The sequence below is a fragment of the Thalassophryne amazonica genome, chromosome 20 (assembly GCF_902500255.1).
Source record: "Thalassophryne amazonica chromosome 20, fThaAma1.1, whole genome shotgun sequence".
In the NCBI taxonomy this organism is placed as follows: Eukaryota; Metazoa; Chordata; class Actinopteri; order Batrachoidiformes; family Batrachoididae; genus Thalassophryne; species Thalassophryne amazonica.
Window position 1 is genome coordinate 64,013,047 of NC_047122.1, and position 13,046 is coordinate 64,026,092.

General features: G+C 41.0%; 1 protein-coding gene across 2 annotated transcripts in view; it reads left to right on the forward strand.

Annotated features, from left to right (window-relative positions):
* The window catches only part of LOC117501614 (solute carrier family 66 member 2), a 66,896-nt gene that overhangs the window by 23,930 nt on the left and 29,920 nt on the right, over positions 1-13,046 (forward strand). For both annotated transcript variants that reach the window (XM_034160533.1, XM_034160534.1), the window contains one exon: positions 3,710-3,926. In XM_034160533.1, the coding sequence (XP_034016424.1) occupies positions 3,710-3,926 (217 nt within the window). The remainder of the gene's footprint in view (positions 1-3,709; positions 3,927-13,046) is intronic.

A 13,046-nucleotide genomic window follows, 5' to 3' on the forward strand; every position in this document is an offset into this window, starting at 1 on the left:
ATTGATTCTAAAACTTTTTGTGTTATATTTGTAATTCCCTTTCTTGCATCACTTGGAACATTCTGTCAAATGATTTGTGTCTCTTGTGAAGCAGTGCGTGCCTTCAGTAGGCAGGTAGGCATTTAATGCTACTTTGTTGCCCCGATTACTTCTGTTTTTGTTTCTCTGTTATCTGTCAGAGGCAGGCTGGTAGTTGTTGGCCCCCACACAGTCGTACAACTCTGCTGCCAGCCAGGTTCCACACCACGTTTCTGCATCCTCAGCAGTGTTATATAGTGCAGCTCTCACAGTGTATTCTTTGTGGTTATTATACAGATTTGCATTCATTTATGTCTGGCTGGTTTAGTTTGACACATTAGTTACGCTGCACTTCTTCATGATTAGATTGGAATGTGTAGTATAGTGTGCCGCATGCTCACACAACGGCCGATAGGTGACCTGGTTGGAGTTTGTCTTTTGGATTGATTCAATTGCATTTATGGGATTTATTTAACTTCTCCAAGGAACAATTGGATTGGCCCATTGTTGCAAAGCTGGATTACCTTGCTGTCACATGTGCCTGCCATGCTGATTTGTTTAGAAATGTCATCTAAATGTCACAGTTCCTCACTGCTAACTGGCAAATTAAACAATATTTTATCGAGGCATCAGCTCAAATGTCATAAACCTTTATATTGCCAAGTCGCATAAAAATGAATTGAGTTTTTTTTTTTTCTCTTCTCCGCACTGTACGTCTGTGGGTTACGCAATAAACGTCTTTAGCATGTTTTGATGTGTTTGTTATACAAGACAGGCCTCTCGTTTCATCCGGAGCTAACAAATTCACGCCTGCCTGTTTATGACAGAGCAGTGCAGCGATATTTTTTTTTTGCTGTCATCCATGATTAAATTTTCTTATTTAACACTTGTTCAGTCTGCCTGGATCTCACACTGAACTCACAGATCCATCCACACTGCTTACACAGCTGTTGTGCCAAGAAAACCCACTTTTATTTGCATTAAATGAGAAGTTCACCCTCTGTAAAATCAAGGAATCATGCCCAATCCAAGAGAAGTAACAATACTTCAATATTACGAAAATCTCAAGTTCTTCAAGTTCATGACAACTAAAGTTCATGTTAATAGCAGTCTCTCACACACACACACACACACACATGCGCGCTTTGCTCATTGACTCCCTGTCCAAGTATCCAAAGTCAGTCGCTTCTAACCTGATTTTTGCTATGTTTAGCCTCTTCCCCTTCAGCATTCTCACTGTTGGAATCTTGGCGCAGATCTTCCCAAACTGGTATGGCTGTGCATTGTCATCCTAAAAACAGAAACTTTTTGATCATTGTGGTGAAGAAAGCTGCTGTGCAATAGTCCTGGCAACCCTGACACACGTGTAACATCAGCACTCCTGATCAAGTCATGTGACTATGGAAAATGTCCACATCCATTGTATCTGACGCACCAAACTGTTTGTGTTTATACACTCACATGCCACTTTATTAGATACACCTTGCTAGTACCGGGTTGGACCCCCTTTTGCCTTCGGAACGGCCTTAATTCGTCATGGCATAGATTCAACAAGGTGTTGGAAACATTCCTCAGAGATGTTGGTCCATACTGACATGATGGCATCACTCAGTCACCCATTCAGCCAGTCTGTCCATTCACCTCTGACATCAACAAGGCACTTTTGTCCACACAGCTGTCGCTCACTGGGTGTCTTCTCTTTTCTGACCATTCTCTGTAAACCCTAGCCATGGTTTTGCATGAAAATCCCAGTAGATCAGCAGTTTCTAAAATACTCAGACCAGCCCGTCTGGCACTAACAACCATGCCACGTTCAAAGTCACTTAAATCCTCTTTCTTCCCCGTTTTGATGCTCATTTTGAACTTCAGCGAGTTGTCTTCACCATGTCTAGATGCTTAAATGCATTGAGTTGGTCACATGTGATTGGCTGATTAGCCATTTGTCTTAAGAAGCAATTGAACAGGTGTACCTAATAAAGTGACCAGTGAGTGCGATTAATAACAACTCAGTGTTTGAAAAACAAATTTTAAAAAAATGTTGCAAATTAGTTGTCGTACAATGGGTGGAGGCAGACTGCAGAACACTTATAACTTAGTAAGTTAGTTATTATTTTGTACTGCTGAAGGAGCCGTATGTGAGATAATCGACAGTTAGCAGACTGGAGGTCAGTGTTACTTCTGTTGCTTCTTAAAGGAAGCCAGTTTAGAGTTCCAGGATCGAATCATTCATTGGTTTTGTAGTCACTGGCTAATATAAATGAGGCCACTTGTTTGAATCATTCATCGTCATGCTCTCAGTCCATTACTACCATACCCATATCAAAGAAGGCTTTAACTTGGGTGACTGTCACCCTGTGTCCCTTACTCTAGCTGCCTTCCAAAGTTCCCCCCCTGAAGACTTTGTATTGTCTGTATTGGAAGTGTGCCACATCTTGTGCAGCCCAACAGCATATTTGCAGCAGTGACACATAGTTCTTTCTGAATACGAGAGGGGGATTGTTGGAGTTGTGTGGAACTTTGCAGCTCAAGTGTGAAGATCCTCATTTGGTTCTTGTTATTCCAGTAATAGAGTTTCTATTTCCTTTTTTTAATAGTTGGAAAGAGCTTTAAAAAAGTGCATGAAGAAAATATTTCTTGCATTGTTGCAAATTGTGAGGAGATTTGATTGCATGCTGGTGTAAATCACTGTAATCTCCCACTGACTGACACAGCAGGAGAAACTGCTACAGTTAATATTGGAAACTGTAACTGAAGCATGCACTTTGTTATGATGCATCCATGATGAAGTTTTCCAAAATATTTGTAGATTTTATTACAACTATTTTGTTCAAAATTTGTAGGCTTTGGAAAAGTCTAGGCATGTACTTTTTATAAAATGCAAAATATAAAATTAGTGAGTAGATAGATAACCCAAAAAGAATAAGTGCTATCATGTTGTAGTAACTCACCAAAATTGAAAGGATATCTCATATAGATGTGTCTTTTTCCTGCTGGGTGGTGAGCGGGTGCTGGATTCATGATGGAATAGAAGCAGGTGTGGTTGTTAGTTTGAGACGTGGAGTGTTTCTACAGAAAAAAGCACTAAATTGAAAAAGTACATGTTACTTTCTGATTCTGCAGTTTCATTCTGAAATTGAAAGAATGCTGTCATACCTCCACACAAACCTGTGGAAAGGATTTATGAATTTTGCCACAAAAGGAAAAGAAAGCAAGGCAGATGGATCGGTGAGGTACACAGTGAATGGAATCCATAAGAAATAGTTATTTTCAGATTAACAGCAGTTACATTCCAAAAATCAAATAACATGAACATAACTCCACACAACCCCACGGAAATGATTTTTTTTACAGGCTACTCTTTGTTTTGTGTCTCTCGACTAATTATTATAGGATACGATGAATGTCACAACCTCTCCAGAATGGCTTTACAACTTTTGTAATTAAGTCATAGATTTATTTTTTATTTATCCCAACTCAGGAATGAAACTTTACTAACTCAACCAAAAACAATGCTATAGTGTGTTTCTTAATAAAAATAGTTTTACTTTAATGTGCAGCCTTCCTGTAAAATTACACTAATCTACTACCAGCACCAGCGTCGTCTCTCAATGGTTTTTATGCGGTTTGATGGGGGAAACTCTTCATCTCTGTGTCCTAATTTCTGGCATCTTCATGTTTTATACCTTTTTAGATTTTGACTGGAGTTACTTCTGGTTGTGGAGTCGCTTCGTGGACTATTTGCAGTGCGTGCTGGCCTTCACGTTGCTAGCGGCCTACATCACCTACCTCCTCTTGGATTCGGCATTGTTTGTGGAATCCCTGGGTTTCCTGGCTGTCTTCACAGAAGCAATGCTGGGCACACCGCAACTTTACTGCAATTATCAGAACAAGTCCACTGAGGGCATGAGGTACACATCAAATACAGCTGTTTGTTTGTTTGTTTTTGTTTTTTAAATCTAAAGGCTACAGTGTACATCCGACAAGAACTGTTGGCAGGTAACATGAATTTTAGTTTATTTTTTGCATTTAAGCCTAATTACGATTTCCGATATTACGATTAAAATCATGACTGTATGTATTTTTGATCAAGCTAATGTCGTGAGGAGTGCTGGTTTATTCTTCTTCCGTTTTTGTTAACCACAGGCATATATTAGAATGTTGTTGTACAGACGTCTGAGTAATGGCTTCACGTTTAAGAAAGACTGACATATGCCTGTGAGGCATTTCTGGCACCAATGTATCAGGAGTATTTTCTGGAAGGATAAAGGTTGTGACAGCCATTTATTACGCAATATGGTGGTTTAACTTTTGGGGTTTCATGAAACATCAATATGGAAATGAGACACCTGATTTGACAACTGCAGCTGATGCATAATATTAGCTCATTAGTGTTGTTTTCGCTGAAGTTAATAGAAATTTGATCATAAACCTGATTTTCAAAGATTATTCTGTTTCAATATTCAGTTTCTCCTTCTGCAGCCACAAGCTGGAAGAATGCTTTTCCGCATAGTATCTACTTCATTTATTACATCTCTTAAATAGTTCAGTAATCATCAGTTTCATAATTAAAGCTGTACAGCCTTTCAAATTTCATAAAACTGAGTGTCTACCAAAATCCAAACGTTATAATGTCTGTTTATTTTTGTAACATGTTGCAAAATTACAGCTCATTTTAATGAGAACATATTTATCTGGGGGAATTCCATAGTGAATATTTTCTTTTCCTTCTAACGCCATCGTGCAGATGGACTGCAGGAGGAAGCGTGTGCATGCATGCAAATACCACACCAATAACTTAGAATTGAACGCCACTCCGTTGCATGATGGGATGTTACAATATTTCTGTTTTATTTTTTGGTACTTTTATTTAAGCAAAAATTAAAATCAGTATTTTGGGATCCTGTTTAAAACAATGTTTAAACTTTATTTTTGCATACTTGGGTGGAGGCAGGGGGGGGGGATCTTAGGAAGTTCCTATTTGCAGTAATTTAACTGAGCACTATTTACCTACATTCTGTGACTATAATGGGTTTTAAAGGGTCTACGCAGAAATGTAGCCTAGGGGCCTGTGGCCACTTTAATCTGCACCATCCGCAACTCAGCATGAGCTAATATACAGTAAATGTCCACCAGGTACACAGATTATATTCAGGAGCGACAGAGATCAGTCTTCATGAGGCACAAAGGAGCCAATAGACTACAGAAGAATATAGAGTGAACTGAAATCAGAATAGCACGTCTAAGCTGAAGCCTATCGCATATTTTTTTTCATTGTGTGGCTCTTTTGTGTGGCTGTTCAACATCTCTTGTGGCTAATTGAAATTGCCACCAATAAGCCACGGTGGCTAATAGTTTTGAGCCCCAGATGGCACTCCATCAAGAACAGTCATTCATCAATAGCTGATATAACCACATGGTCAAGGGGAAACTTTAGAAAAACATTTGTCAAGCAGTAAAACATGGAGTTACAGTCACAAATGTCACTGAAAACTTTATTGTGTAAAAAAGGAAGCCTTAGGTTCATGCTTTCCAGAAGCAGCTTTGGTTTCTCTTGATTCATAGGCATCTGGGTTGTAACATCACACAGTGGAAATGTATTTTGTGGTTGGACAAATCAGTATTCCAGATCTTATTTTTGGGGGGCAGAAATGGATGCCATGTGCTCTGGACCAATATTGAAAATTATTATTCAGACTGTGATTAGCAAGAAGTCCAAATTCCAGAGTCTGTCATGGTATGGAGATATCAGTGCCCTTCAATCAATCAATCAATCAACTTTTTTCTTATATAGCGCCAAATCACAACAAACAGTTGCCCCAAGGCGCTCCATATTGCAAGGCAAGGCCATACAATAACCATGAAAAACCCCAACGGTCAAAACGACCCCCTATGAGCAAGCACTTGGCCACAGTGGGAAGGAAAAACTCCCTTTTAACAGGAAGAAACCTCCAGCAGAACCAGGCTCAGGGAGGGGCAGTCTTCTGCTGAGACTGGTTGGGGCTGAGGGAAAGAACCAGGAAAAAGACATGCCGAGAAGGGGGGCAGAGATCGATCACTAATGATTAAATGCAGAGTGATGCATACGGAGCAAAAAAAGAAAGAAACAGTGCATCATGGGAACCCCCCACAGTCTACGTCTAAAGCAACATAACCAAGGGATGGTCCAGGGTCACCCGATCCAGCCCTAACTATAAGCCTTAGCGAAAAGGAAAGTTTTAAGCCTAATCTTAAAAGTAGAGAGGGTATCTGTCTCCCTGATCTGAATTGGGAGCTGGTTCCACAGGAGAGGAGCCTGAAAGCTGAAGGCTCTGCCTCCCATTCTACTCTTACAAACCCTAGGAACCACAAGTAAGCCCGCAGTCTGAGAGCGAAGCGCTCTAATGGGGTAATATGGTACTACGAGGTCCCTAAGATAAGATGGGACCTGATTATTCAAAACCTTATAAGTAAGAAGAAGAATTTTAAATTCTATTCTAGAATTAACAGGAAGCCAATGAAGAGAGGCCAGCACGGGTGAGATATGCTCTCTCCTGCTAGTCCCCGTCAGTACTCTAGCTGCAGCATTCTGAACCAACTGAAGGCTTTTTAGGGAACTTTTAGGACAACCTGATAATAATGAATTACAATAGTCCAGCCTAGAGGAAATAAATGCATGAATTAGTTTTTCAGCATCACTCTGAGACAAGACCTTTCTGATTTTAGAAATATTGCGTAAATGCAAAAAGGCAGTCCTACATATTTGTTTAATATGCGCTTTGAATGACATATCCTGATCAAAAATAACTCCAAGATTTCTCACAGTATTACTAGAGATCAGGGAAATGCCATCCAGAGTAACGATCTGGTTAGACACCATGCTTCTAAGATTTGTGGGGCCAAGTACAATAACTTCAGTTTTATCTGAGTTTAAAAGCAGGAAATTAGAGGTCATCCATGTCTTTATGTCTGTAAGACAATCCTGCAGTTTAGCTAATTGGTGTGTATCCTCTGGCTTCATGGATAGATAAAGCTGGGTATCATCTGCGTAACAATGAAAATTTAAGCAATACCGTCTAATAATACTGCCCAAGGGAAGCATGTATAAAGTGAATAAAATTGGTCCTAGCACAGAACCTTGTGGAACTCCATAATTAACTTTAGTCTGTGAAGAAGACTCCCCATTTACATGAACAAACTGTAATCTATTAGACAAATATGATTCAAACCACCGCAGCGCAATGCCTTTAATACCTATGACATGCTCTAATCTCTGTAATAAAATTTTATGGTCAACAGTATCAAAAGCAGCACTGAGGTCCAACAGAACAAGCACAGAGATAAGTCCACTGTCCGAAGCCATAATAAGATCATTTGTAACCTTCACTAATGCTGTTTCTGTACTATGATGAATTCTAAAACCTGACTGAAACTCTTCAAATAGACCATTCCTCTGCAGGTGATCAGTTAGCTGTTTTACAACTACCCTCTCAAGAATCTTTGAGAGAAAAGGAAGGTTGGAGATTGGCCTATAATTAGCTAAGATAGCTGGGTCAAGTGATGGCTTTTTAAGTAATGGTTTAATTACTGCCACCTTAAAGGCCTGTGGTACATAACCAACTAACAAAGATAGATTGATCATATTTAAGATTGAAGCATTAAATAATGGTAGGACTTCCTTGAGCAGCCTGGCAGGAATGGGGTCTAATAAGCATGTTGATGGTTTGGATGAAGTAACTAATGAAAATAACTCAGGCAGAACAATCGGAGAGAAAGAGTCTAACCAAATACCGGCATCACTGAAAGCAGCCAAAGATAACGATACATCTTTGGGATGGTTATGAGTAATTTTTTCTCTAATAGTCAAAATTTTGTTAGCAAAGAAAGTCATGAAGTCATCACTAGTTAAAGTTAATGGAATACTCAGCTCAATAGAGCTCTGACTCTTTGTCAGCCTGGCTACAGTGCTGAAAAGAAACCTGGGGTTGTTCTTATTTTCTTCAATTAGTGATGAGTAGAAAGATGTCCTAGCTTCACGGAGGGCTTTCTTATAGAGCAACAAACTCTTTTTCCAGGCTAAGTGAAGATCTTCTAAATTAGTGAGACGCCATTTCCTCTCCAACTTACGGGTTATCTGCTTTAAGCTACGAGTTTGTGAGTTATACCACGGAGTCAGACACTTCTGATTTAAAGCTCTCTTTTTCAGAGGAGCTACAGCATCCAAAGTTGTCTTCAATGAGGATGTAAAACTATTGACGAGATACTCTAGCTCCCTTACAGAGTTTAGGTAGCTACTCTGCTCTGTGTTGGTATATGACATTAGAGAACATAAAGAAGGAATCATATCCTTAAACCTAGTTACAGCGCTTTCTGAAAGACTTCTAGTGTAATGAAACTTATTCCCCACTGCAGGGTAGTCCATCAGGGTAAATGTAAATGTTATTAAAAAATGATCAGACAGAAGGGAGTTTTCAGGGAATACTGTTAAGTCTTCTATTTCCATACCATAAGTCAGAACAAGATCTAAAATATGATTAAAGTGGTGGGTGGGCTCATTTACTTTTTGAGCAAAGCCGATAGAGTCTAATAATAGATTAAATGCAGTGTTGAGGCTGTCATTCTCAGCATCTGTGTGGATGTTAAAATCGCCCACTATAATTATCTTATCTGAGCTAAGCACTAAGTCAGACAAAAGGTCTGAAAATTCACAGAGAAACTCACAGTAACGACCAGGTGGACGATAGATAATAACAAATAAAACTGGTTTTTGGGACTTCCAATTTGGATGGACAAGACTAAGAGACAAGCTTTCAAATGAATTAAAGCTCTGTCTAGGTTTTTGATTAATTAATAAGCTGGAATGGAAGATTGCTGCTAATCCTCCGCCCCGGCCCGTGCTACGAGCATTCTGACAGTTAGTGTGACTCGGGGGTGTTGACTCATTTAAACTAACATATTCATCCTGCTGTAACCAAGTTTCTGTTAGGCAGAATAAATCAATATGTTGATCAATTATTATATCATTTACCAACAGGGACTTAGAAGAAAGAGACCTAATGTTTAATAGACCACATTTAACTGTTTTAGTCTGTGGTGCAATTGAAGGTGCTATATTTTTTCTTTTGGAATTTTTATGCTTAAATAGATTTTTGCTAGTTATTGGTGGTCTGGGAGCAGGCACCGTCTCTACGGGGATGGGGTAATAAGGGGATGGCAGGGGGAGAGAAGCTGCAGAGAGGTGTATAAGACCACAGCTCTGCCTCCTGGTCCCAACGCTAGACAGTCACAGTTTGGAGGATCCAAAAAAATTGGCCAGATTTCTAGAAATGAGAGCTGCTCCCTCTAAAGTGGGATGGATGCCGTCTCTCCTAACAAGACCAGGTTTTCCCCAGAAGCTTTGCCAATTATCAATGAAGCCCACCTCATTTTTTGGACACCACTCAGACAGCCAGCAATTCAAGGAGAACATGCGGCTAAACATGTCACTCCCGGTCTGATTGGGGAGGGGCCCAGAGAAAACAACAGAGTCCGACATTGTTTTTGCAAAGTTACACACCGATTTAATGTTAATTTTAGTGACCTCCGATTGGCGTAACCGAGTGTCATTACTGCCGACGTGAATTACAATCTTACCAAATTTACGCTTAGCCTTAGCCAGCAATTTCAAATGTCCTTCGATGTCGGCTGCTCTGGCCCCGGAAGACAATTGACAATGGTTGCTGGTGTCGCTAACTTCACATTTCTCAAAACAAGAGTCGCCAATAACCAGAGTTTGATCCTCGGCGGGTGTGTCGTCGAGTGGGGAAAAACGGTTAGAGATGTGAACGGGTTGACGGTGTACACGGGGCTTCTGTTTAGGGCTACGCTTCCTCCTCACAGTCACCCAGTCGGCCTGCTTTCCCGACTGCCCGGGATCTGCCAGGGGGTAACTAACGGCGGCTAAGCTACCTTGGTCCGCACCGACTACAGGGGCCTGGCTAGCTGTAGAATTTTCCACGGTGCGGAGCCGAGCCTCCACTTCGCCCAGCCTGGCCTCCAAAGCTACGAATAAGCTGCACTTATTACAAGTACCGTTACTGCTAAAGGAGGCCGAGGAACAACTAAACATTTCACACCCAGAGCAGAAAAGTGCGGGAGAGACAGGAGAATCCGCCATGCTAAATCGGCTAAGAGCTAGTAGCTACGCTAAGCTAGCGGATTCCCAAAAACACACAAAGTAAATAATGTGCAAATAATCCAAAGGTGATTCAGCAGAAGGAGTGCCCCAATCAAGGCACCAAACAGGCCATGAAGCAGCACAGGCAACGCACGACAACGGTGCTAAAATAAAATAAAAAAAAAAATAAAAACGAAAGCGTTAGCAAGCTAGTTAGCCTGCCAACGCTAATAAAAGTTAGCTGATAAAAGTGCTCCGTCGCGATGTTTCGACCGTTAGAGGTCTTCCTTAGGCGTTGGAGCACAGTAAAAAGTTAAAAAAAATTAAAAAGTAAAAAAGTAAAAAAGTCTTGAAAAAGACTGTTAGTTCAAGTCCAAAGCAGCAGGTAGCAGTCTCTGTGTAAACAGTCCCAACAGAGAGCCCTCCAAATCCAACCTACTACCCGAACCCGAACAAGACTCGTGGAAGGCTGGTAAGTGAACGTGGAAATACAACAAACTGCCCGAATTTGAGAGTTGTTTAGAAGCTCCCAAGTTGCTACTCATTACATGAGATGCAAAGAGCAAGAGCCCTTGGCAAAGATAATTTCCAGCTCTGTAATGGCAGCATTAGTACAGAAAACTACATTGAGGTTTTAAAGAAGCATATGCTGTCTTAATATTTTCCACTGATATCTGTGCATTTTTCAACAAGACAGTCTAAAACCACATTCTGCACACATTACATTGGCATGACTCCAACAAAAGAGGGTACGGGTATTGGACTGGCCTGGTTGCCTGCGGTTCTGACCTCTTCCCAAATGAGGATTTGTGCAGCTCTTTAATGGAGATGTCTACTATATCAAATTCAATGAACTTGACCACACAGAAAAAGAAATATTTTGGGCTCATACTGTCTGCAATAAAATAAAAGTCAAAGTAAATGCAGGAATCCCTGCATCTTTTTTATTTATTTGCATTTCCCGTACCATCCCAGCTTTTTTCTGATTTTGGGGTTGGAGATTCACAGAGCACACAGGCCTGATGAAAAGCTTTTCTTCGTGTTTGTCCTGCCTCTGAGCACTATGCATCTTCTCCAGTGCTTGACTTTCTGCGGCAGAGAGCTAACGGAGCTCCAGCAGGGCCACTTGTCCACTTAAATCAGCCATGACCGCCCCCATGCTGGGCCTTTCCTTGCCCTCACTGTCCCATGCTTTATTATCATTTTTGCACTTCCTATCACAGCAATACCTCATCTAGACATTACCCGGAGGATCTGTATGTGAGAATGCAAATGTGTGAATCAGTTGGACCAGACATTCATCTCATTTAACCATGCCAGCTCCCTCGTATGAAGCCACTGTAATGTGTGATTGAGCCCCTGTGGGACATGAGCGGGTTGTCCTCCCGGGGAGTTACTGTCCACCAGTGCAAAATAGAAAGACCGTAAACATCCGAGCGTGAAGAAGAGCAATTTACAAACCTTTCACCAGAGAGACAATGAGATTTCAGAAATTGTCTCAGTAAGGGTTGATGCCGAAATTGTTAGAAAAATTCAAGGAATGGTGAGAAACTGTTGTTTCAAAAAATGTCAACATGACTATGTGAATGCAGTCTAATCCAAGCAAAAGTACAGGTGATCAACAGACTAAAATTACTCAGAATGCAGTACCATCAGGTCATTGAATATAGCGGCCAGAGTGGAAACCGTAAAACATGGTCCTAAAATATTAGGTTGTGTGAGGCTGTATGTGGTTTGAGTGACTCAGGAAGCATGCAAAGATTTTATACCTTCATTTGCCTGGAGAAGCCATGACCTGAGTCTGAAGCACAGACTCAAGGCTGATGTTGATTGACGATTTGGTTTAAAATACAGAAAAGATTATATTTGACTATTGTTGCTTGTATCATTACTTGGCTGCTTGTGATTTGGAGCACAACAGGAGCAGTGGATAGTAGCCAACAACATTAGCTGTTTTTTTTTTTTTCTTTCAGCTGTTCCCGTTAGGGGTCGCCACAGCAGATCAATCATTTCCAGCTCACCCTGTCCTTTGTATCTTCCACTGTCTCACCAACTGCCGGCATGTCCTCCCTCAGCACATCCACAAACACCCTCTTTGGCCTCCCTCTTCTCCTGCCTGGTGGCTGCATCCTCAGCATCCTTCTCCCTATATACCCTTGGTCCCTTCTCTGCACATCCCGACCATCTCAGTCTCACCTCTCTGACTTTGTCTCCAAACCGTCCCACCTGAGCTGTCCCTCCGATATGTTTATTCCTAATCCTGTTCATTTTTGTCACTCCCAAAGAGAATCCTAACATCTTCAGCTTTGCTTCCTGTCTTTTTGTTAGTGCCACTGTCTCTAAGCCATAAACCATAGCTGGTCTCATTACTGTCTTGTAAACTTTACCCCTTTACCACAGATATTCTTCGGTCACAAATTGCTCCTGCCACCTTTCTCCACCCACTCCACCCTGCCTGCACTCTCTTCTTCACCTTTCTATCACAGTCTCCATTACTTTGGAAAGTTGACCCCAAGTATATAAACTTATGTACTTTCACCACTTCTACTCATTGTAACTGCACTATTTTGTCGGGCTCCTTCTCACTCAGACACATGTACTCAGTCTTCTTACTCCGACTGACTTTCATTCCCCTGCTCTCCAAAGTATATCTCCACATTTCCAGGCTAGACTCAACCTGCTCTCTACTCTCACTACAGATCACATTGTCATCTGCAAACATCATAGTCCATGAAGACTCCTGTCTGATCTCATCTGAGTCATATTTGTTTGTTTGTTTTAAGCTGCTGTGTTCTTGTAAACTGTGAATATGAAGTTGTGCACCTAAAGCAAGCTATCATTAAGCTAGGCTGAAAATGCTGAATAAATAAATTAAACACAACTTACTAATGTAGGA